Source organism: Scyliorhinus torazame, chromosome 28 (genome assembly GCF_047496885.1).
Source record: "Scyliorhinus torazame isolate Kashiwa2021f chromosome 28, sScyTor2.1, whole genome shotgun sequence".
NCBI lineage: Eukaryota > Metazoa > Chordata > Chondrichthyes > Carcharhiniformes > Scyliorhinidae > Scyliorhinus > Scyliorhinus torazame.
The window spans coordinates 13,421,997-13,444,929 of record NC_092734.1 but is presented as its reverse complement, the minus strand read 5'-3'; the positions used below and the strand labels follow the sequence as shown (position 1 = coordinate 13,444,929).

The 22,933-nt window shown below is 49.8% G+C and overlaps 1 protein-coding gene across 1 annotated transcript in view; it reads left to right on the top strand.

The window, feature by feature from the left end:
* The window catches only part of ndst2a (N-deacetylase/N-sulfotransferase (heparan glucosaminyl) 2a), a 630,597-nt gene that overhangs the window by 528,534 nt on the left and 79,130 nt on the right, over nt 1–22,933 (top strand). Inside the window, exon 6 of the mRNA XM_072491345.1 lies at nt 3,357–4,735. Coding sequence (XP_072347446.1) covers nt 3,743–4,735 — 993 coding nt within the window. The 5' untranslated portion in view covers nt 3,357–3,742. The remainder of the gene's footprint in view (nt 1–3,356; nt 4,736–22,933) is intronic.

Below are 22,933 nucleotides of genomic sequence, written 5' to 3'. Positions count from 1 at the left end.
AGGCCTGTGCGGGGCAGCGCCGATTAAATCACAGAAGTGAGAATGGTGCAGAGCAGAAGGGGGGTTAATAAGGCGAGTGAAACAACAAAAGGCGTGTCCAGAGGAAGGGCAAGTTGCAGCAAAGCAGCATGGAGTTGTGGGGGGGGGGGGGCGGGGGGTGTGGGAAGGGATGGAGTCGGAAAAATCAAAAATGTGGGGGAAGAGAAGAAGGCACCGTTTTCTGGGGAATACGGTAAAATAACAGATCTCTATGTTGGGGTTTGTGATCACTTGTGCTGGAGACATGGAAAATTCATTCATCATGTTGCAGGAATATTTGGCTTTTTTTAGGTGGAAGTAAAAATGTCTTGTGAGCAGAAAGGGCCGTTGTGTTGTGCAGCATTCAATTGTCCATGCTGTGATTAATCTCAAAGTAAGCTGTTTCGGAATCTGAATTATTCTTTTTTTAAAAAACATTCTCCGAAACATGAATCTAACTGATGAGTGTGAAATGTCTGAAGATGTCAGTTTGACAGCTTTAGATTTCAGTTCATTTGCCGGCACTGTCACTTTGGAGGCTGCAGGTTGTAGCATCAAGTCTCTCTCCTGTGCTAACCTGTCTGACATCTCGATCTTGGTCATGCCGAGGTCCCATCTGCCTGTTCAGCTGCCACGGAAAGATCCTAAAAGCACTTTTCAAAAAGTCTCTCGTCAAAAGGTGTCTCGTCAAGGTGGCCAACATCTATCTCCCAAACCGGCAGCAAATTGACTGAACCTTTCCATTTGCTGCTTCTGGGACCTCGTTGAGCACACATTGGCTGCTGTTGTGCCTATACTTCAGTGGTGATTTGGCCCATCAAGTTTGCCCTACCTAGGCCCACTCCCCGCACCCTGACCCCACAGCCCCACCTAACTTGAACATCTTCTGACACTAAGGGGCAATTTAGCATGGCCACTCCACCTAACCTGCACAGCTTTGGACCGTGCAGGAAATTGGAGCACTTGGAGGAAACCCACGCAGACACGGGGAGAACGTGCAAACTCCGCATAGTCACCCCCAAGGCCAGAATTGGACCTGGGCCCCTGGCGCTGTGAGGCAGAAATGCTAACCACCGTCCTTACCCGGTCTGGCCCACTTGTGACTCCAGATCCACAGCAATAGCTTGACTCTTAACTGCCCCTCTGAAATGGCCCGGCAAGCCATTCTGTTCAAGGGCAATTCGGGATTGGGAACAAATACTGGCCTGGCCAGCAACTCCCATGTCCCATGAAAGAATAAAGCAGAAAGAAACAGGAAATGGAATTGAGGGAGGAGATCAGCCATGATCTTACAGGATGAAGGAGCAGGCTCGTGGGGCTGACTGGCCATCTCCTGTTCCTATTTCCTAAGCTCATATTCTCATCTTGCAGTAGGCCGGTGTGTGGAAGTTACCTCACTGAGGAAGGTCAGTGCGATCGCTGCTGTCTCGTAGTTTCAGCGGTAGAAAAAGTTCCTTTAATGCTCCACCACATTTTCTCTCATCCCCACGTGACCTTTGGTTTAACGCCAAACAAAGAACAGGAAACACTAGACGGTCAGGCACAGAGCAGCACGGTGGCACAGTGGGTTAGCACTGCTGCCTCCCGGTGCTGAGGTCCCAGGTTCGATTCCGGTCCCGGGTCACTGTCCATGTGGAGTTTGCACATTCTTCCCGTGTCTGCGTGGGTCTCACCCCCACAACCCAAAGATGTGCAGGCTAGGTGGATTGGCCACGCTAAATTGCCCCTTAATTGGAAGAAATGAATTGGGTACTCTAAATTTAAAAAAAAAGTCAGGCACAGAGTTAACGGGGGTGATGTTAACCAGACCCTTGCCTGTCAGAATGGAATGCAATGCCACTTTTACGCCTCACTCGACTTTCCCCTCCGTATTGGGCAGGTGTAGAAAACCGGTGTTCCTTCAGGCCCTGTGCAAGTCCTGCCTGCCCAATTAAAGTAAAACTGACTGTAAACATTAACCCTCTGTGGCTTGTGAAGAGCTTTAGATGTTTTGCTACATAGTAATATTTCGAACATAGAATCCGTACCCTACCAAGGCCCACTCTCCCACCCTAATCCCAAAGCCTAACCTGCACATCCCTGGACACTGAGGGGCAATTTAGCGCGGCCAATCCACCTAACCTGCACATCTTTGGGCTGTGGGAGGAAAGCAGAGCACCCGGAGGAAACCCACGCAGACACGGGGAGAATGTGCAGACTCTGCACAGAGTCACCCGAAGCTGGAATCGAACCCGGATCCCTGACGCTGCAGTGCTAACCACTAAAAGTGCAATGTTTTTTATTGCCTGTTCTGAGCTTTTCTTGCATTTTCTGTGCCTCTCCCTCTGAAATCCAGTGTCCTGGATATTTCGCTTTGTCAATCCCCCCCCCCCTCCAGTGCTTGCGATAAGATGGCATCTGCCAAAGGACAGCATTGTGTACGCTGCTTGAGACCTTGGACCTTGGAATGTAGCCAGGCAGGTGCGAGGGGCGTATGAAAATGCAGTGAAACTACGTCAGCATGCTGATGTTTCGGGGATGCACGGCTAAGGCAAGAATTTGGCTGTTGGATCAGCTCTGTACTTGCCAGGCCACCGACACTGAAGTTGCACCAGGGTGGGACCCCACTCAGGAGAGTGGAGCCTGTCTTGATGGTCCGAAGCAACGAGGTGTGAGAGAGATTGCTGGTGCGAGAACTCCAACCCAAATGTGCAGCTTAAAACAGTTTGGGTGACTGGCTGGCTTGGGTGAAATTGGAGCAAGTGAGCTGGGTGACTGAAACAAGAGATTTCCATCACCCCTTTTGTGGTCATTCCTGTTAGCATATCGGTTTGGCTTATCCAATGCCTTCTACCAATACGTGTAATAGAATCATAGAATAATGGAATCGTTACAGCACAAAAAAAGGCCATTAGGCCCATCCATTTCCGTGCCAGCCCTAAACACCAGACGCTCCATCTCTTAAACCCCTCAGTACCTCCTCTAAGACATTCCTCAAGACCTACTTCATTGACCAAATCTTTGGTCACGTGTCCTAAAAATACTTTACCTGGCTCAGTTTTGTTTGATTACTGCCGTGATGTAACATTTTGGGATTGTTTGCTTTGTTAGAGGTGCTATATAAATGCAGATTGTATACGCGAGGCCAACACATTGTCATTAATCAGAAATGGTTTGTTCTGCCTTGGACTTTTCCAGATTGATTAGGCTACCCGGGTAATGAGCCATTCAACCCACTTGTTGGGGATTGGCCACCATGGGGCACCAATCACATGTATTACATCCAAGCCAATAACGTGGTGGTTAGTTGGCGACGTGATGCTGTTATTCATATGTGCCTGTTTGCTTGTGTGTTGCAGGTTTCCGAGGGGTAACCCTGGGAGAGAATGTCTGATGACCTCGTCTGGCGAGGAACTTGAACAGTCACCTTTCTGGACACAGCGGCAGGGGCAGTGTTGATTTCTTCAAGATGGCCGCTGCCCCCTCGAGCCCATGACACCCGGTCTGGTGCCAGTTGATGCCTGAGATTGGAGGAGGGGTGGTGGTGGTGGGAGGGGGCTTGAGGTGAGGAGGAAGGAGACAAGCCCCAGCCAGAGAGCGATGGGATTGTTTTGCCATGGTCACGTAGAATAAATGGCCGTCGCAGAGGAGAGGATTACTGCTTGCTGCTGCTGCTGGGCATCGCTACCATTGTGTGGACCTCTCTCAGACCCTTCTCCGAGGCTCACGTCGCCCGGTGCTCACAATGGTTAACGTTTGGAAGTTTGTACGGAATTTTCGCCAGCTGGAGCTCCACCGGTTGATTTTAGTGCTGATAGTGTTCAGTCTGATCTCCATGTGTTTCTTGGCCTACTATGTGACCAACAGCCCAAAGATTAAGGAGGCCCTGCCCTTACCGATCAGTGATTGCAACAGTCAGCACAGAATGCCCCTGCCCCCACAGTCGCTCAGGCGTTTTATGCCGGCGGTGGACACATCGAGGACTGACCCAGTGGTCCTGGTTTTTGCTGAAAGTATTTATTCGCAACTTGGTCAAGAAATTGTGGCCATTTTGGAGTCCAGCCGCTTTAAGTATAGGATAGAGATAGCCCCGGGGAAGGGGGATGTGCCAACATTAACAGACAAAGATCGGGGGCGATATGCCCTTATTGTATATGAAAATGTTCTCAAGTATGTAAACCTGGATGCCTGGAACAGGGAGCTGCTGGATAAATATTGTATAGAGTACAGCGTCGGAATCATTGGTTTCTTCAAAGCCAATGAGAACAGCTTACTGAGTGCTCAACTCAAGGGGTTCCCCTTGTACCTGCACTCGAACCTCGGCTTGAAGGACTATCACATCAACCCGAACGCGCCGCTGCTTTACGTGACGCGGGCCAACGAGGTGGAACAGGGCCCTTTGCCAGGGGATGACTGGACAGTCTTTCAGTCCAACCACAGCACCTACGAGCCAGTCCTCCTGGCCAGCACCAAGTCGGCAGAGTTCATCCCCCACCTGAGCACGCACAAAGCACTGCACGCGACGGTGGTGCAGGACCTGGGGCTGCACGACGGCATCCAGCGAGTCTTCTTCGGAAACAACCTAAACTTCTGGCTGCACAAGCTGATCTTTGTAGACGCCGTTGCCTATCTTACGGGCAAACGCCTGTGCCTGCCCCTTGACCGCTACCTCTTGGTGGACATTGACGACATCTTTGTGGGGAAGGAAGGGACCAGGATGAAGGTCATGGATGTTGAGGTAAGCAAGTCCATTGGGGTTCTAAGCAGCATTTTCAGTGATTTATAGAATGGTGCGACACAGAAGGAGGCCATTCAGCCCACCATTCCTGTGCTGTCTCTTTGAATGAGTTGTCAAAATTGTCTTTTGCACCATAGCCCTGCCAAATGAGATTGTCCTTCCAAATATTTATCCAATACCATTTTGAAAATACTTTGTGAAATCTGCATCCACCAGTTTTCAGACATCGTGTTCTAGAATATAACAATTCGCAGAGTAAAAACCGAACGTTTTCCTTCTCTCACCCTTGTAACTGTTACCTTAAAAGTTAAAACTAGGCTCAAACTCATAAACTGTCACTGTGCAATTTGCATTCACCTTCTCCGGATATTGTTGCTGTAACACAATTGGCCATGATGGCACCCAAGATGGAGCCTCTTCAGGAATTTCAAAATAGTTACTTGTTTTGCGGAACATGGAATTTAAAGTTGACGCCAAGAGAGCATTTCGTTTCAGCTTAAGCACTGAAACATCAAACTTCAATAATCAACACCAAATCACGTGTCGGGCGGCGCGCGGCACAGTGGTTAGCACTGCTGCCTCACGGCACCGAGGACCCGGTTTCGATCCCGGCACGGGCTCACTGCCCGTGTGGAGTTTGTACATTGTCCCCGAGTCTGCGTGGGTCTCACCCCCACAACCCAAAAAGATGTGCAGGGTAGGTGTATTGGCCACAGTAAATTGTCCCTTCATTGTAAAAAAAGAATTGGGCACTCTAAATTTATTTTTAAAAATCAAATCATGTTGATAATTGATCATTATATATATATTTGTTAACATGGGAGTCTTTAATGGGACATTGAAGATTAAGTGACTAGGATTCTCCTCTTTTGAAGACTATGTTTCATTTTTTTTTTGTAATTTTATTTGCATTTAATCGATGATTGCATTGACACAACAGACAGGATTCCACTGAACTTCCCAATACAAATCATAGAATCAAAGAATTTACAGTGCACAAGGAGGCCATTTGGCCCATCGAGTCTGCACCGGCTCTTGGAAAGAACACCCACTTAAGCCCACACCTCCACCCCATCCCAGTAACCCCACCTAACCTAAGGGCAATTTATCATGGCCAATCCACCTAACCTGGACATCTTTGGACTGTGGGAGGAAACCGGTGCACCCGGGGGAAACCCACGCACACACTGGGAGGATGTGCAGACTCCGCACAGGCAGTCACCCAAGCTGGAATCGAACCTGGGACCCTGGAGCTGTGAAGCGACTATGCTAACCACTGTACTACCGTGACGCCCTGTCTTTCCTTATACATGTCTTTCCTTATCATAATGTTGTGTTCAAAAATTGAAGGGAATTTATAGCACAACAGTTAGCTCAGTCATCTTGTCATTCCTTTTATGTAGCACTCCAACCTCTCCAGTCTGCCCACGTAACTTGCATCTTTCATCCCTGGGAATATTCCAGTAAATCTCCTCAGCGCCCTCCCTCACCTTGAGCAATGTCAATCCTCAAGAATCGAGCAAAGGCCAAATTCCTGAGAGAGGGAAAAGATTGTAAAGGTTGCATGTTTCACAAATCTTGGAAGGGGGAGAGCATTAAATTAAGACATCGGTAATTTAGACTCTCAGAAAACGTCAGCCCATCTTTTCTTTTTTGGGGGCAATTTAGCATGGCCAATCTACCTAACAGCACAGCTTTGAACTGTGGGAGGAAACCGGAGCACCCGGAGGAAACCCACGCAGTTACTAGGGGAAAGTGCAGACTCTGCACCGACAGTGACCCAGCGGGGAATCGAACCTGGTGCTGTGAAGCCATAGTGCTAGCCACTGTGCCACCGTGCTGCCCAGCCCATCATAAAAACATTTGGTCTCTGGCTCCTGCGTTGCCAGCAGTAAGAACAAATATCGGCTAATGGACTCTCAGAGCTTCCGATCCATCTTCCAGTTGCCTTTGTCGTGTTCAATTGTTCTGTGTTGGATTATGTGAGTCTTTTACTATTGATGCTTGTTGTGTTTGATTGGTTAAGCCTGGATGTGGACTCCGCATGGAGTAAACAAAGCTGTATTAAAAAGCTGGAAGCATGGAGCAGACATTTGAAAGCATTGTGAACAGAACCTGTTATACGCATAGAAGCTAGTGTCATCTCTGCATTGATCAGAGATATAAAACATGTGACAGGCCTGATACATTGTCAATGACAACCTCCAGACCCAGTTGCAAAATTTGAAGTGCGGGCAAGCTGACATGACTCGAAATACTGAACCCGCTTAAAATGCTAACCAGTGACTTTTCTTCTCGTATTCACTTTACGATTTGTTGCCCATTCTTAATTTTTCTTTAGTCCTTTTTAATGTTCCTCTTATTTTCCAGCTTTTCCAAATTGGTTCCTTTTCGTGGAATCCTTTATTTTATCACCTAACTTTCTGCTCTCGCTCCCTCCTTTTGTTGAGGCCCAGAAGCAGTACTGTTGCCAACTCTGATTGGGTATATTCCTGGAAGTTACATCGTGTGATCTCCTTTCCCCACATTCTTTGGTCGTTCAGTCCATCCCTTCTGTGCGGTGCCCCCTTCCCAGAACCAACCCATAACTGAAAGGACTCTTCATCACTTAATTGAACGTAAGAACTAGGAGCTGGAGTGGGCAATTCAACCCCTCAGGTCCACTCTGCCATTCAATGCAATCATGGCTGATCTCCTCCCGGCCTCAACTCCACTTTCCGTCCCATTCTCCACAACCCTTAAACCTATTACTAATTCAAAATCTGTCTGTCTATCTCCTCAAAGTTGCTCAATATCCCGACATCCACCACACTCTGGGAGAGTGAATTCCACAGGTTCATGACCCTTTGAGAGAAGTCATTTCACTTCACCTCTGTTTTAAATCTGCCTTATCCTAAAACTATGACCTCTCGTTCTAGATTTCCCCACAAGAGGACGCATCCGCTCTACGTTTACTTTGCCAATACCTTTTATCATCTTATATACCTCAATTAGATCGCCTCTCATTCTTCTAAACTCGAGAAAGTAAAGAGCTAAGCTGCTCAATCTCTTCATAAGAAAAACCCCTCATCTCTGGAATCAATCTACTGAACCTCATCTGAACTGCCTCTAAAGCAACCACGTCACTTTGCAACCAAAGGGACCACAACTGTGCGCAATACTCCAGATGCCGTTTCACCAATGCCTTGTATAGTTACAGCAACACTTCCCTACTTTTATATTCTATTCCTTTAGCTATAAAGGCCAAAATTCCATTTGCCTTCCCTATTACCTGATGTACCTGCATGCTAGTTTTCTGCGATTGATGCACAAGGACCCCCAGATCACTCTGCACCGAAGCACTCTGAAGCTTCTCTCCATTTTAGATAATAAATTGCCTTCCCATTTCTCGACCAAAATGAATGACCTCACACTTATCCATGTTAAACTCCCTCCTGCCAAATTTGGGCCCACTCACCTAACCTGTTTATTCCATTTGTAAATCTCCAATTTCCTCGTTGCAACTTACTATACCGCTTATTTTAGTGTCATCTGCAAATTTGGCTATAGCACATTCCATCCCTGCATCCAAGTCGTTAATATCGGTTGTAAATAATTGGAGCCTGAGGATCAAACCCTGTGGCACCCCACTAGGTACATCTTGCCAATCAGAAAAGGACCCATTTATCCTTTGAGGCAGCACGGTAACATTGTGGATAGCACAATTGCTTCACAGCTCCAGGGTCCCAGGTTCGATTCCGGTTTGGGTCGCTGTCTGTGCTGAGTCTGCACATCCTCCCCGTGTGTGCGTGGGTTTCCTCCGGGTGCTCCGGTTTCCTCCCACAGTCCAAAGATGTGCAGGTTAGGTGGATTGACCTTGATAAATTGCCCTTAGTGTCCAAAATTGCCCTTAGTGTTGGGTGGGGTTCCTGGGTTATGGGGATAGGGTGGAGGTGTTGACCTTGGGTAGGGTGCTCTTTCCAAGAGCCGGTGCAGACTCGATGGGCTGAATGGCCTCCTTCTGCACTGTAAATTCTATGATCTATGATCCTGACTCTCTGCCTTCTGGCCGCCAGTCAGTCTTCTGTCCAAGCTAATAAATTACCACTAATCCCATGTGATCTTACCTTGTGTATTAACGTTTTGTGTGGCGTCTTATCAAATGCCGAATGGAAGCCCAGTTACACTACATCTACCGGATCCTCATTATCCACTTGGCTTGTTACATGGAAAGGTTACAGCACAGAGGAGACCATTCGGCCCTTCTTGTCCATGCCAGCCCGAGGACACCCAGGTGCCCTTTCTGTACCAGCCCTGACAATAAGCGATTATTATTATTATTATTATTATTATTATTATTATTATTAATAATAATAATCCCACCTTCCTGCACCGGTCCATAGCCTTGTAACTGACAGCACTTAAGGTGCAGATCCAAGTACTTTTTAAAAGAGTTTAGCGTCTCTGCCACCACTACCAACTCAGTGCACTCCCACTATCCTCTGCGTAAAAACATTCTTCCTCATGTCCCCACTACACCTTCTCCCGCTTATCCTGAAGCTATGACCCCTGTTTTGAGAATTCTCCGCCAAGGTAAACAGTTTTATCCTGTCCACTCTGTATCTCTTCCCCTCAATTTTGTAAACCTCAATCAAGTCACCCTTCAGTCTTTCCTTGTTCAAATGAAAATCGCCCCAACCAATCCATCTCTCCTCGTAGCCACACTTTTCTTGCCCTGGCAACATTCTTGTAAACCTCCTCTGCCCTCTCTCCAGAGCAATAACGTCCTCCTCGTGAAGTGGCGACCAGAACTGCACACAATACTCCAGTATTGGGAAGAAGTTTGAAACAAACAACTGGAATACTCTATACCTCTGCCAATACCATATGCCTTTGTTACAACCTTGTCTACTTGAACTGCTGCCTTTAGGGGCATGTGTACTTTTTTAACAAATTATTCAAACATGATTTACCCTTCAGAAACCATACTGGGCTCTAACAGATTGAGTTTTGATTTTCTGAATGTCCTGATATTACTTCCTGAATAATGGATTCTAACAATTTCCCAACGGCAGATGTTAAACTAACTGTTCTATAGTTTCCTACTTTCTGCCTCCCTCCCGTTTTGAATAAGGACGTTATATTAACATTTTTCCAATCCACTGGAACATTTCCCGCATCCAGAGAAGTCTGGAATATTATAGCCAATGGATCCACCATCTACGCTGCCACTTCCTTTAAGACCCTAGGATGCAGGCCATCAGGTCCGGGGGACTTGTCCTCCTTTAATCCCAATAGTTTTAAAAAATAAATTTAGTGTACCCAATTAATTTTTCCAATTAAGGGGCAATTTAGCGTGGCCAATCCACCTACCCTGCACATCTGTGGGTTGTGGGGGCAAAACCCACGCAAACACGGAGTGAATGTGCAAACTCCACACGGACAGTGACCCAGAGCCGGGATCGAACCTGGGACCTCAGTGCCGTGAGGCAGCAGTGCTAACCACTGCGCCACTATGTTGCCCTGTAATCCCAATAGTTTGAAACTTCTTCCCTATTAATGAAGAACTTAGATTCTTCTAAGTTTCTGTTACCTCTGCATTACCTGTTACTATTGGGATGATACTTGTGTCCTCTGTGCAAAATTAAGCAAAGCATTGATTTAGTGTCTCTGCCATTTCTGTGTTCCCCACTATTTTTTTTTCTTTTGTTCTTTATTTTTATAAATTTAGAGTACCCAATTCTTTTTTTTTCCAATTAAGGGGCAATTTAGCCTGGCCAATCCACCTACTCTGCACATCTTTGGGCTGCGGGGATGAAACCCACGCAGACACTGGGAGTATGTGCAAATGCCACACAGACAGTGACCTAGGGCCGGGATTAAACTCTGGTCCTCAGCGCCTTGAGGCATCAGTGCTAACCACTGCACACCGCACCGCCCCTGTGTTGCCCACTATTAACTGCCCGGTTATTAACTCCCCTTAGCAACTCTCTTCCCGTTTATATGCTTACAGAAGCTTTTGCTATTGTTTTTTTTTATATTTGCACTAATGTTCTTTCATAATCTACCTTTGCTCTTTTTATTACTTTTTTAGTAACCCTTCGTTGATCTTTAAAAGTTTCCCAGTCTTCCAGCCTGCCACTGGCCTTTGCAATATGGTTTGCTTCAGATTTCGTCTTGATGTTATCTGTAACTTCCTTGTTTGGCCATGGATGTTTTTTCCCCCCTTTTGCAATCTTTCCTCCTCTCTGGAATATATTTTAGTTGGGAGGAATAGAATATCTCCTTAAACAACTGCCACTGTCTTACCTTTTAGTTTTCCTGCCCAGTCCACTCGGGTCAAATCTGTCTTCTGGCCTATCGAATTACATTTTACTCCAGAATGCTAGCTTGGGCCTCCAGTTTTGCGCCCTCAAACTGAATTTGAAATTCCATCATGCGATAACCACTGGTCCCAGGAGGATCCTTGACAATAATTAATTCCTCCGCATTACACAATGCCGAATCCTGAAAGACCTGCTCCCTAGTTGGTTCCGAACGTATTGCTCCAAGAAACAGTCTCTATTCCGTTCAATGAACTCTCCCCCGACGCTACCCTGATTAATCCAGTTTATATAAAATCGCCCATGATTATTGTCGTACCTTACTCGCAAACCTCCGTTATTTCCTGGTTTATACTGTGCACCACTGCAGAATTACTGTTTGGGGACATGTAGATTACTCCCACCTGGGCCGTGCCAGCCTGACACCAAAGCCTATTAAGTTTGTTCTATTATCAAATTTCCCTGCTCTTGTCGGATTCCTTGCTGCAATACGATGTTCACACGTTCTGTGCCTTCCTTTTACTTTCTGTTAACAATCCACCTCATCACTAACCTGCACTCCGACCTGCTACTTTAGCTTTGATTTTCTAATTTTCCATAACCTAATGCTATTTAGTTGGTTGACTCGCTTTTTAAAAGAAAATTTAGAGTACCCGATTCATTTTTTCCAAATAACAGTCAATTTAGCGTGGCCAATCCACCTAGCCTGCACATCGTTGGGTTGTGGGGGCGAAACCCACGCAAACACGGGGAGAATGTGCAAACTCCACGCGGACAGTGACCCAGAGCCGGGATCGAACCTGGGACCTCGGCGCCGTGAGGCAGCAGTGCTAACCACTGCACCACCGTGCTGCCCAGTTGGTTGATTCTTGATGGTCAGTTAAACACCATTGTTTTCTCCATCTCCAACACTTTAAACAATTTTAATAAAAATGTTTAAAGAATTGAAAAATAAATGCCACCTACGATTTTCCTCCTGGGTGATCACTTGCAGTAACTAAGAGACAAACCGCCCTGGTAATTCCTGGAATTCCTAACTAGCAGGGCTACTCGATAAGTTTTTCCAACATCCCAATTTTAGTTGGGCGCTGAGTTGAACATGATGTTGGAGATGGGATGTTTCCATGACAACAGGATAGGTTGTGGCAGAACGTATAAGGAATGGGTGGCACAGTGGTTAGCACTGCTGTCTCACAGCTCCAGGGACCCGGGTACAATTCCAGCCTCGGGTGACTGTGTGAAGTTTGGGCATATCCCCCCCCCCGTGTCTGTGTGGGTTTCCTCCGGGTGCTCCGGTTTCCTCCCACAGTCCGACGATGTGCAGGTCGGGTGGATTGGCCATGATAAATTGCCCCTCAGTGTCCAAAGGTGTGCGGATCAGGGTTCTGGGGATAGGGTGGGGGAGTGGGCCTAGGTTATGGTTCTATTTCGGAGGGTTGGTGCAGACCCGATGGGCCGAATGGCCTCCTTCGGCACTGTAGGGATTCTATGAATTGAAACACAGTAACTCAGAGGAGAGAATCCGAGAGCTTGAAAGGGTGAAGGGAGGTTTGGCCCAATGATGGTATTTTTGCTCACCTTGCTCCTTTATCGGGACGATATAATCCGGCATTGAACAAAAAGGTTTTAGCGGGTAACCACCAGTTAAATAATTTTGGGAAACTAGGTTCTGTTCATCTCAAAAACACCGCTCTTTTATTGGATTCTACATTGCCTTCTGGGAAACGATGGTTAAAGAACGAACGAAAGGCTTGGTGTTGGATGGCACCGTTAGGATCTCAGCACAACGCAAATGTTTCTGTGCGGTACATTTTATGTCATTCCATGTTTTATGCTCCTTCCAGCTAATTTTTCTCACCTATCAGCAGATCCTTCTATTCCTTTCTCCCTTATCCAGCTTCCGCTCAAATATACCCAGGTTACTGGCCTGAACTTTGTGCAGCAAGTTCCACATTCTTAAACCCAACTTTATCATTCCAATTTCTCACGGGCCCGAGATACTGAACCTGATTCCGGGAGGAGTGGTGATAAGACTCGTCATAGCCGAGCAGTCCTGAACAGTCCTGCTTTCCAACCCCTTGTGGCTGTGACATGCCTGCAGGGTTTACCTGGTACAAAACTCCAATAAGAGAGATTGACAGCGGTAATTAAGGATAATGAAGGCTTTGAGGACAGTGTGAGCGTGTGAGAATGTGTGTGCGTGTGAGGAAGTATTTGTGCACCTCTGTGGGTGCACCTATTTTTTTAAATATAAATTTAGTGCACCCAATTAATGTTTTCCAATTAAGGGGCAATTTAGTGTGGCCAATCCACCTAGCCTGCATATTTTTGGGTTTTGGGGGTGAAACCCACGCAAACACGGGGAGAATGTGCAAACTCTCAGTGCCGATGTAATAGCCACCTGTGCGAGCATTCCTGCATTTGTAGCTTATTGTTAATATGACTTAAATGAAGAAAAACTAACAATGAAAATTTGTTCCAACGTGTTCTATTGCTCAGAGGTGCACCCACAAGGGCAGCATGGTGGCGCAGTGGGTTAGCACTGCAGCCTCACGGCGCCAAGGTCCCAGGTTCGATCTTGGCTTTGGGTCACTGTCCGTGTGGAGTTTGCACATCCTCCCTGTGTTTGCGTGGGTTTCGCCCCCAAAGATGTGCAGGCGAGATGGATTGGCCGTACTAAATTGCCCCTTAATTGGAAAAAATTAATTGGGTGCACTAAATTCATATTAAACAAAAAGAGGTGCACCCACAGAGGTGAACAAATACTTCCTCACACACACTCCCTCACACACACACACACACACACTCCCCCTCACACACACACACACACACACTCTTTCCCCCCCCCCCCACACACACACACACTCACACACACACACACTCCCACACACCAACACACTTCCACACTTCCACACACACACACTCCCTCACACACACACACACTCCCTCACACACACACACACACTCCCTCACACACACACTCTCACACACACACACACACTCACACACACACACACACACACACGCACAAACTCCCTCACACACGCACACACTCCCTCACACGCGCACACTCCCTCACACGCACACACTCCTTCACACACACACGCCCGCACACTCCCTCACACGCGCACACTCCCTCACACGCGCACACTCCCTCACACTCCCTCACACGCGCACACTCCCTCACACGCACACTCCCTCACACACACACACTCCCTCACACACACACACACTCCCTCACACACACTCCCTCACACACACACACACTCCCTCACACACACACTCCCTCGCACATATACACACACATTCTCACACAACGCTCACACACTCAGTCACCACACACGCTCTCTCACACATTTTCTCTCATGCACACTCACACATGCTCTCTCACACTCACAAGCTCTCTCACACACACACTCTCTCACCCATGCTCTCTCACCCGCGCGCGCTCAGACCCGCGTGCGCTCAGACCCGCGCACGCGCAGATATTTGCTTTATTAACAACTGGAAACGTGCTGACCATTTGTAAACGCCTTTCACACATTTGCGCTAATTGATTCAATTTGCTCTCCTCGTCTTCCCTCCCCCCCCCCCCCCCCTCAAGAATTCCATTTGTTCTGTGTTGTCACCATAGCCTCAGTGGAGCCATTGGTGTCATATTCTTCCTTCTCTGGTTTTCTTCAATCCTTCCTCAGCCCATGTCTCATTTCTATCCACCCAGCCGATTTTTTTTCTTCCTCTTCTGTTTTTATCTTCAATTTCTCCTTCGGTTGTTGCCAGTACAAGGCTGCCTTTGATTCCAATGTCCGTACTCTGCTCTGTCACGCTCGAATGGCATTTGGTCACCTTTTTGATTCCTGAGCTTCCACTCTGGGTCAAACCCACTCTTTGTTGGTCTCTCTGTCCATCTAGCTGATTGTCAGCCCCTGTCCACCATTGCCCACAGTTCAAGAACTGTTCACCTGCTCTCATAGAATCCTTACAGAGCAGGTGAAGGCCATCCAGCCCATCAAATCTGCACCTCCTATTTCTTCAGAGTACAACTCTCGCACCCCTCGAGTGTGATACTTGGTGTCGCACTGATGCTTTTGGACCTCCAGACACTACTGCAGAATTCCATAAGTACTGCAGATGCAGAAAACCAGGCGGGAATGAGCACTTCAAAGTGGGGGGGGGGGGGGGGATGCTAGTGGGGAGCATGAACTCCAGCGTGTCTCGTGCGGCTGCATTCTGCCTGACTAAATTTGGTCTTTGGGCCATAGAGTCATAGAATCAACCAGCACAGAAAAGGCCATTCGGCCCATCACATCTATGCTAATCAAAAACAACCACCGAACATTCTAATCACATTTCCCAGCACTCGTCTGCCCTGGGATCGCAAACGCACATCAAAATCTTTCTTAAATGTTATGAGGGTCTCTGCCTCCACCACCCTTTCAGGCAGCGAGTTCCAGACTCCCACCCCCCTCTGGGTAAAAATGTTTTTCCTCGCATCCCCTCTAAATCTCCTGTCCCTTACCGTAAATCTGTGCCCCCATCAAGGAGAAAAGTTTCTTCCTGTCTACTCTATCTATGCCCCTCATAATTCTATACATTTCAATCTTGAGATGCATCCATTTCATTTATTTAATAATTTCCCATTTGCGGATTTTGTTGTTTGCAGATCGGAATTGGTGCTCGCAAAAGTGAAGCTTCATTTTTTTTGTGTGTGTGTGAAATTCTTTCTTTTCTTTTAAATTTAGAGTACCCAATTCTTCTTTTTCCAATGAAAGGGGCAATTTAGTGTGGCCAATCCACCTACCCTGCACATCCTTTTGGGTTATGGGGGCGAAACCCACGCAGACACGGGGAGAATGTGCAAACCCCACACGGAGAGTGACCCGGGGCCAGGATCGAACCTGGGACCTCGGCGCAGTGAGGCAGTAGTGTTAACCGCTGCGCCGCCGTGCCATCCCGTGCGTGAAATTCTTGTTGCTGCACCAGACTAAAAGGCATTCTCTACAATGTTGTCGCAACCAATTGGATTCCAAATGCTCTCTGCTCTCACAAGGTTGATTGAAGATTAACAGGAGCGAATAAATCCTGCCCAACTTTTATTCAAGGCGCCACATAATTTACTGCTGTGACAAATAGCTGTGATAAGCACTGCGGGGGAAGCAGGCTTCAGTATCACAAAGTTAAAATAATTTCCGACTGTTCTTTGGTTACTTGGAGTCGCTGACATGTAAATGCAATATCCTTTTACAGAACCACTTAGTCAAAAATAGAGTCAAAATGGAAGTAATATTTATGACACAGATTGTAGAGCTCAGGAATAGACCATTCGGCACAGCTGGTCCATAAGAGATAGGAGCAGAAGTAGGCCATTCGTCCCATCTGTTCCGCAGCATGCTGGTCTTTATGGTCCTCTTTGTCCAGCCCTGTTACCATAACCAGCTGGGTCAGTTTGCCGTCTGCTATTTTTTCGTGTCTCGTATCTTGTGTGTAAAAGACTTTACTAAATGATTGAGAATTTTTGTCAGAATCCACAGCGACATGTTTCAAATGTATTTCCGAAGCAGTCAGATGGAATTTGTGGATAGGGGCGGCACAGTGGTTAGCACTGCTGCCTCACAGTGCCAGGGACCCGGGTTCGATTCCGGGATTGGGTGACTGTGTCAAGTTTGCACGTTCTCCCCGTGTCTGCGTGGATTTCTTCTGGATGCTCCAGTTTCCTCCCACAGTCCAAAGATGTGTGGGTTAGGTGGGGTTACCAGGGATAGGGCGGGGGGAGTGGGCCTAGGTAGGGTGCTCTTTCGGAGTGCCGGTGCAGATTCGATGGGCTGAATGGCCTCCTTCTGCACTGTAGGTATTCTATGGTTCTGAATCGAAGCAGTTTGGCCACCAGTCTAATTTTGGATGCCAGTCAGATGGTGCAGGGCCAATGACAGCGGACCTCAGCAGCGTAAGGCACGGAGATGAAAAATGCCACACGAATTTGGCTTGTGATTGTCGCTCGGCAGGCCCGAGGCTAGCGGTGCCGTGGTTTGGTAAGCTGAGGACTGAGCTGAGCTGTGGTGTTTCCATGGCTGAAGCTCACAACTGGCATGATGCTAAGAATATGATTCTAAGAAGAGCCTCATGTCCTCATGGGATGAGATTTGTGAGGTGAGGATTAAGGAAAGCTGGATACAAGGTGAGAATTTTGCATCATGCTTTTTTTTACTTTTTAAATAAAAATTTCAAAGTGAGTCCACATAAAGTTTTTTTTTCTATTTTAAAAAAATAAATAAATTTAGAGTAGCCAATTCATTTTTTCCAATTAAGGGGCAATTTAGCGTGGCCAATCCACCTATCCTGCACATCTTTGGGTTGTGGGGGCGAAACCCACGCAGACACGGTGAGAATGTACAAACTCCACACGGACAGTGACCCAGAGCCGGGATCAAGCCTGGGACCTCGGCGCCGTGAGGCAGCAGTGCTAACCACTGCGTCACCGTGCTGCCCTGGAATTTGGCATCATGCTTGGGCAATTGCGCCTGAAGGAAGTGCAGAAGATTACGGCACTGGTGGTTGTAATGGTTTGGATATTTATCTTTTATTATATATTCTTACAGAGGATGTGGGAGCTACTGGCAAGGCCAGCATTTGTTGATCACGAGTCAGTCTCCTACATTGATGCGTGCAATGACTGACGAACAAGGGGTCTTCAAGGTTAGAAGGTGGGAGATATTTGGAGCACATTTAAGACAATCATTTCCTTATTTTCTGAATACACACAGGTAGAAGGCGAGGAAGATGTAAGAGTGTCCACCTTAAAATACCGCTTTCGGAAAGGCGGCAAAGTGGTTAGCTCTGCTGCCTCACAGTGCCAAGGACCCGGGTTCGATCCCGGCCCTGGGTCACTGTCCGTGTGGAGTTTGTACATTCTCCCCATGTCTGTGTGGGTCTCGCCCCCACAACCCAAAAATGTGCAGGATAGGTGGATTTTTTATTTAATAAATTTAGAGTACCCAATAATTATTTTTCCAATTAAGGGGCAATTTAGCGTGGCCAATCCACCTACCCTGCACATCATTGGGTTGTGGGGGTGAGCCCCACACAGACACGGGGAGAATGTGCAAACACCACACGGACAGTGACCCGGGGCCGGGATCGAACTCGGGTCCCCGGTGTCGTGGGGCAGCAGTGCTAACCACTGTGCCACCCCAAGGTAGGTGGATTGGCCACATTAATTGGAATTTTTAAAAAAAGACACTGCTCTTGGTACCTTGGTAGCAAGCTCATCCCCTGAGGAGCGGTTTCAGATCCCATTGACCACATAATCCAGACTGACACTCCAGTGCCGTACTGAGGGAGCACTGCAGTGTCACGGGCACTGTTTCAGATGAGGTGTTAAAATTAGATCCAGTGCAATTTACTTTTCAGGCGACCAATCTGTATCGCGCCACCTGTACCGCTAACACAGGTTGCCTGGCGATGATCTGGTCACTGTTTGTGGGAGCTTGCTGTGCACAAATTAGCCATTGCGTTTCAAGTGTACATCATTGGCTGTAAAGCGCCGTGCGACGTGCTGAGGCTATGAAAGAAATCGAATAAATACAAATCCTCCTTTAAGTGCAAAGGAGAAAACACAATCTGGTGTAACGACAAACTGGAAGCTATCACTAACTGTTGTGGATGCAGGCGTAATGTGTTTGTACGATGCGTGACATGAAAGACAGGATACAAATGCAAGCTGCTTTAATTTAACACCAACAATTAGGAAACGGTGGACAAACATGTTAAAACATGTATCTGCCAGTATCATCGAAGAGGACAGGAGCAGGCCACTTGAATGTAATCCCACACTCCTGCTCACTCCCCACACTGTTAGATCCCTTTATTTCACCAGATTTCCTTTTAATACACGGGTCTATGGACCCAGATTTGACAACAGCTCAATGATTCCACAAGCAGGCGTTATAGGTGTGATGCACAATAGAGCCGAGAGAAATACATATTCTCAAATCCAGAATCTGATCGGACCGAAATGTCAGTTACCGTGAGATTTGGAGCTTGCAAATTGTCTTCTGACTCTTCGCTGCACATTCGTCGGGCAGAGTGATTGTGGTCGGATTTCTCCGACTTGCCCGTGTCCGGGAGTCTCTGGCCCCGCCCGTGTCTGGGAGTCTCCGGCCCCGCCCACGTCTGGGAGTCTCCGGCCCCGCCCGCGTCTGGGAGTCTCCGGCCCCGCCCACGTCTGGGAGTCTCCGGCCCCGCCCACGTCTGGGAGTCTCCGGCCCCGCCCACGTCTGGGAGTCTCCGGCCCCGCCCACGTCTGGGAGTCTCCGGCCTCGCCCGTGTCTGGGAGTCTCCGGCCCCGCCCACGTCTGGGAGTCTCCGGCCCCGCCCGTGTCTGGGAGTCTCCGGCCCCGCCCACGTCTGGGAGTCTCCGGCCCCGCCCACGTCTGGGAGTCTCCGGCCCCGCCCGTGTCTGGGAGTCTCCGGCCCCGCCCACGTCTGGGAGTCTCCGGCCCCGCCCACGTCTGGGAGTCTCCGGCCCCGCCCACGTCTGGGAGTCCCCGGCCCCGCCCACGTCTGGGAGTCTCCGGCCCCGCCCACGTCTGGGAGTCTCCGGCCTCGCCCGTGTCTGGGAGTCTCCGGCCCCGCCCACGTCTGGGAGTCTCCGGCCTCGCCCGTGTCCGGGAGTCTCCGGCCTCGCCCGCGTCTGGGAGTCTCCGGCCTCGACCGCGTCTGGGAGTCTCCGGCCTCGCCCGTGTCCGGGAGTCTCCGGCCCCGCCCATGTCCGGGAGTCTCCGGCCTCGCCCGTGTCCGGGAGTCTCCGGCCTCGCCCGTGTCCGGGAGTCTCCGGCCCCGCCCGCGTCTGGGAGTCTCCGGCCTCGCCCGTGTCCGGGAGTCTCCGGCCTCGCCCGTGTCCGGGAGTCTCCGGCCTCGCCCGTGTCCGGGATCTCCGGCCTCGCCCGTGTCCGGGAGTCTCCGGCCTCGCCCGTGTCCGGGAGTCTCCTGCCTCTTCCCCCGTCTGGGATCTCCGACCTCGCCCGTGTCCGGGAGTCTCCTGCCTCTTCCCCCGTCTGGGAGTCTCCGGCCTCGCCCGTGTCCGGGAGTCTCCGGCCTCGCCCGTGTCTGGGAGTCTCGGCCTCGCCCACGTCTGGGATCTCCGGCCTCGCCCGCGTCTGGGAGTCTCCGGCCTCGCCCGTGTCCGGGAGTCTCCGGCCTCGCCCGTGTCCGGGAGTCTCCGGCCTCGCCCGTGTCCGGGAGTCTCCGGCCTCGCCCGTGTCCGGGAGTCTCCGGCCTCGCCCACGTCTGGGAGTCTCCGGCCTCGCCCGTGTCTGGGAGTCTCCGGCCTCGCCCACGTCTGGGAGTCTCCGGCCTCGCCCACGTCTGGGAGTCTCCGGCCTCGCCCGTGTCCGGGAGTCTCCGGCCCCGCCCACGTCTGGGAGTCTCCGGCCTCGCCCGCGTCTGGGAGTCTCCGGCCTCGCCCGTGTCTGGGAGTCTCCGGCCTCGCCCGTGTCTGGGAGTCTCCGGCCTCGACCGCGTCTGGGAGTCTCCGGCCTCGCCCGTGTCCGGGAGTCTCCGGCCTCGCCCGTGTCCGGGAGTCTCCGGCCTCGCCCGTGTCCGGGAGTCTCCTGCCTCTTCCCCCGTCTGGGATCTCCGACCTCGCCCGTGTCCGGGAGTCTCCTGCCTCTTCCCCCGTCTGGGAGTCTCCGGCCTCGCCCGTGTCCGGGAGTCTCCGGCCTCGCCCGTGTCCGGGAGTCTCCGGCCTCGCCCGTGTCCGGGAGTCTCCTGCCTCTTCCCCCGTCTGGGATCTCCGACCTCGCCCGTGTCCGGGAGTCTCCTGCCTCTTCCCCCGTCTGGGAGTCTCCGGCCTCGCCCGCGTCCGGGATCTCCGGCCTCGCCCGTGTCCGGGAGTCTCCGGCCCCGCCCACGTCTGGGAGTCTCGGCCTCGCCCGCGTCTGGGAATCTCCGACCTCGCCCGCGTCTGGGAATCTCCGACCTCGCCCGCGTCTGGGGTCTCCGGCCTCACTGCAGTGAATGGAGTTTTGGTTGAGCGCCAAATTCTCCTTTCCCACTGACAGCAAGTGAACAAAGAACAAACAAAGAAATGTACAGCACAGGAACAGGCCCTTCGGCCCTCCAAGCCCGTGCCGACCATACTGCCCGACTAAACTACAATCTTCTACACTTCCTGGGTCCGTATCCTTCTATTCCCATCCTATTCATATATAGTGGCGGGGCCGGACTCTGATTGGAGAATCCCGGCGAGTATTGTGGGGTTTTTCTTCCTTTCCTTTTTAAATTTAGAGTATCCAATTCATTTTTACCAATTAGGGGGCAATTAAGCGTGGCCAATCCACCTACCCTGCACATCTTTGGGTTGTGGGGGTGAAACTCTCGCAAACACGGGGAGAATATGCAAACTCCATACGGACAGTGACCCAGAGCCAGGATCGAACCTGGAACCTCGGCGGTGTTCTTTCTTCTTTATCCGAGCTGAGAGTGTCACTAGGGGAGAAGGAAAGACGGTGGTGGGTTGGCTTGTCGGGGACTTTGTGGGAGTGTTGCTCATGGGATGGGAGAAGCGCCAATGTGAGATTTGGCGTGTAAACATGCCAACCCCTGCGCTGCTTCATTGGAGCGCAAAGATCTGGAACAGTTTTACTGTTTTGTTGCTTGTCTGGAGCGTTCGTTTCTCTCCCGCTCTTGCTCCACTTCACTCATGGTTTCCCGGGGGTGAGGGAGATGGCTTCAAGTGCTTTTGACGATCGGTGTTGCCAGCTCCGGTTGGACAGCATCCTGGATAACCCTTGAACGTTGCCTGTGTGATTTCTCTTCAGGATTCCTCGCTGCTGATTAACCTCTAATTCCTGGATGGGCCGCAGGACAATCCTGGAGAGGGTTGGCAGCACTAATTGTGTTCTGAAGCTGTCCACGGCCCTCGGTGCTCAGCATCTCCATGGTTACTGGATGGTGCATATGATCGCAAGCAGTGGATATTGTTCAAACATTTATTTCATTAAATAAACCCATCGATTACATTTTTTAAAGGTTGATGTGGTCTGGGCACGTTTTCCGCAACAGGCTTCCGGTTATTGTGAAAGTTGACTGATTGTTACAGAGATCGAGATCTAGGAGAGACAATTATCAAGTTCTGGATGAATGGACTAAAATACAAAGCTGTTCAGTGGTTTTCTGATTGTAAATGCATCACACACTTGGAGTAGAAAGTGCTGCCTTATTTTCATCAAATCCGTGTTTTAGTTGTTTTTATACTAATGGATTACCTCAGCTCTCCGACTTATCACAGGAACACAGCGGAGGGCCTGCTGGTTCACAGGTGGTTGGAACACTTCCCACTTAGCCAGATGGCTGGGGACAGGCGGGAGGTCGACCTGCCTCCTGTTCCCGGTCTCTCCTGGTTACCTGCTGCTCTCGACCCCTCAGCTGGTCCACCAGTGGCAGGTGGAGCGCGCCCAACATGATGCAGAGTCATCGGGCGGGAAACCGGGATGGTTTTCGTGGTGGCCATCTTGCTTCTAGGAATCAGAAGTGCTACCACAAGGAGGGAGTTAAAGTCCAAAATATCGTCTACGTTAAGTCTGGCTCTTTAGTCTGGAAGAGGATTGCCCAACAGAGATATTAGAAAGGATTTTGTTTCACAAGATCTGGGTGGCGCTGGCTAAGCTAGCTCTTTTTATCATCCATCCCGAATTGCCTTTGAGAAGATGGCGGTGAGCTGCTTCTTTGAGCCACGTGGTGTAGGTACACCCAGGGTGCTGTTAGGGAGGGAGCTCCAGGAATTTGACCCAGCGACAGCGGCGATTATAGCTCCAAGTCAGGACGGTGATTGATAGCACAATCTCCTTAACGGGGCAGCACGATAGCACAATCTCCTTAACTGAGCAGCACGATAGCA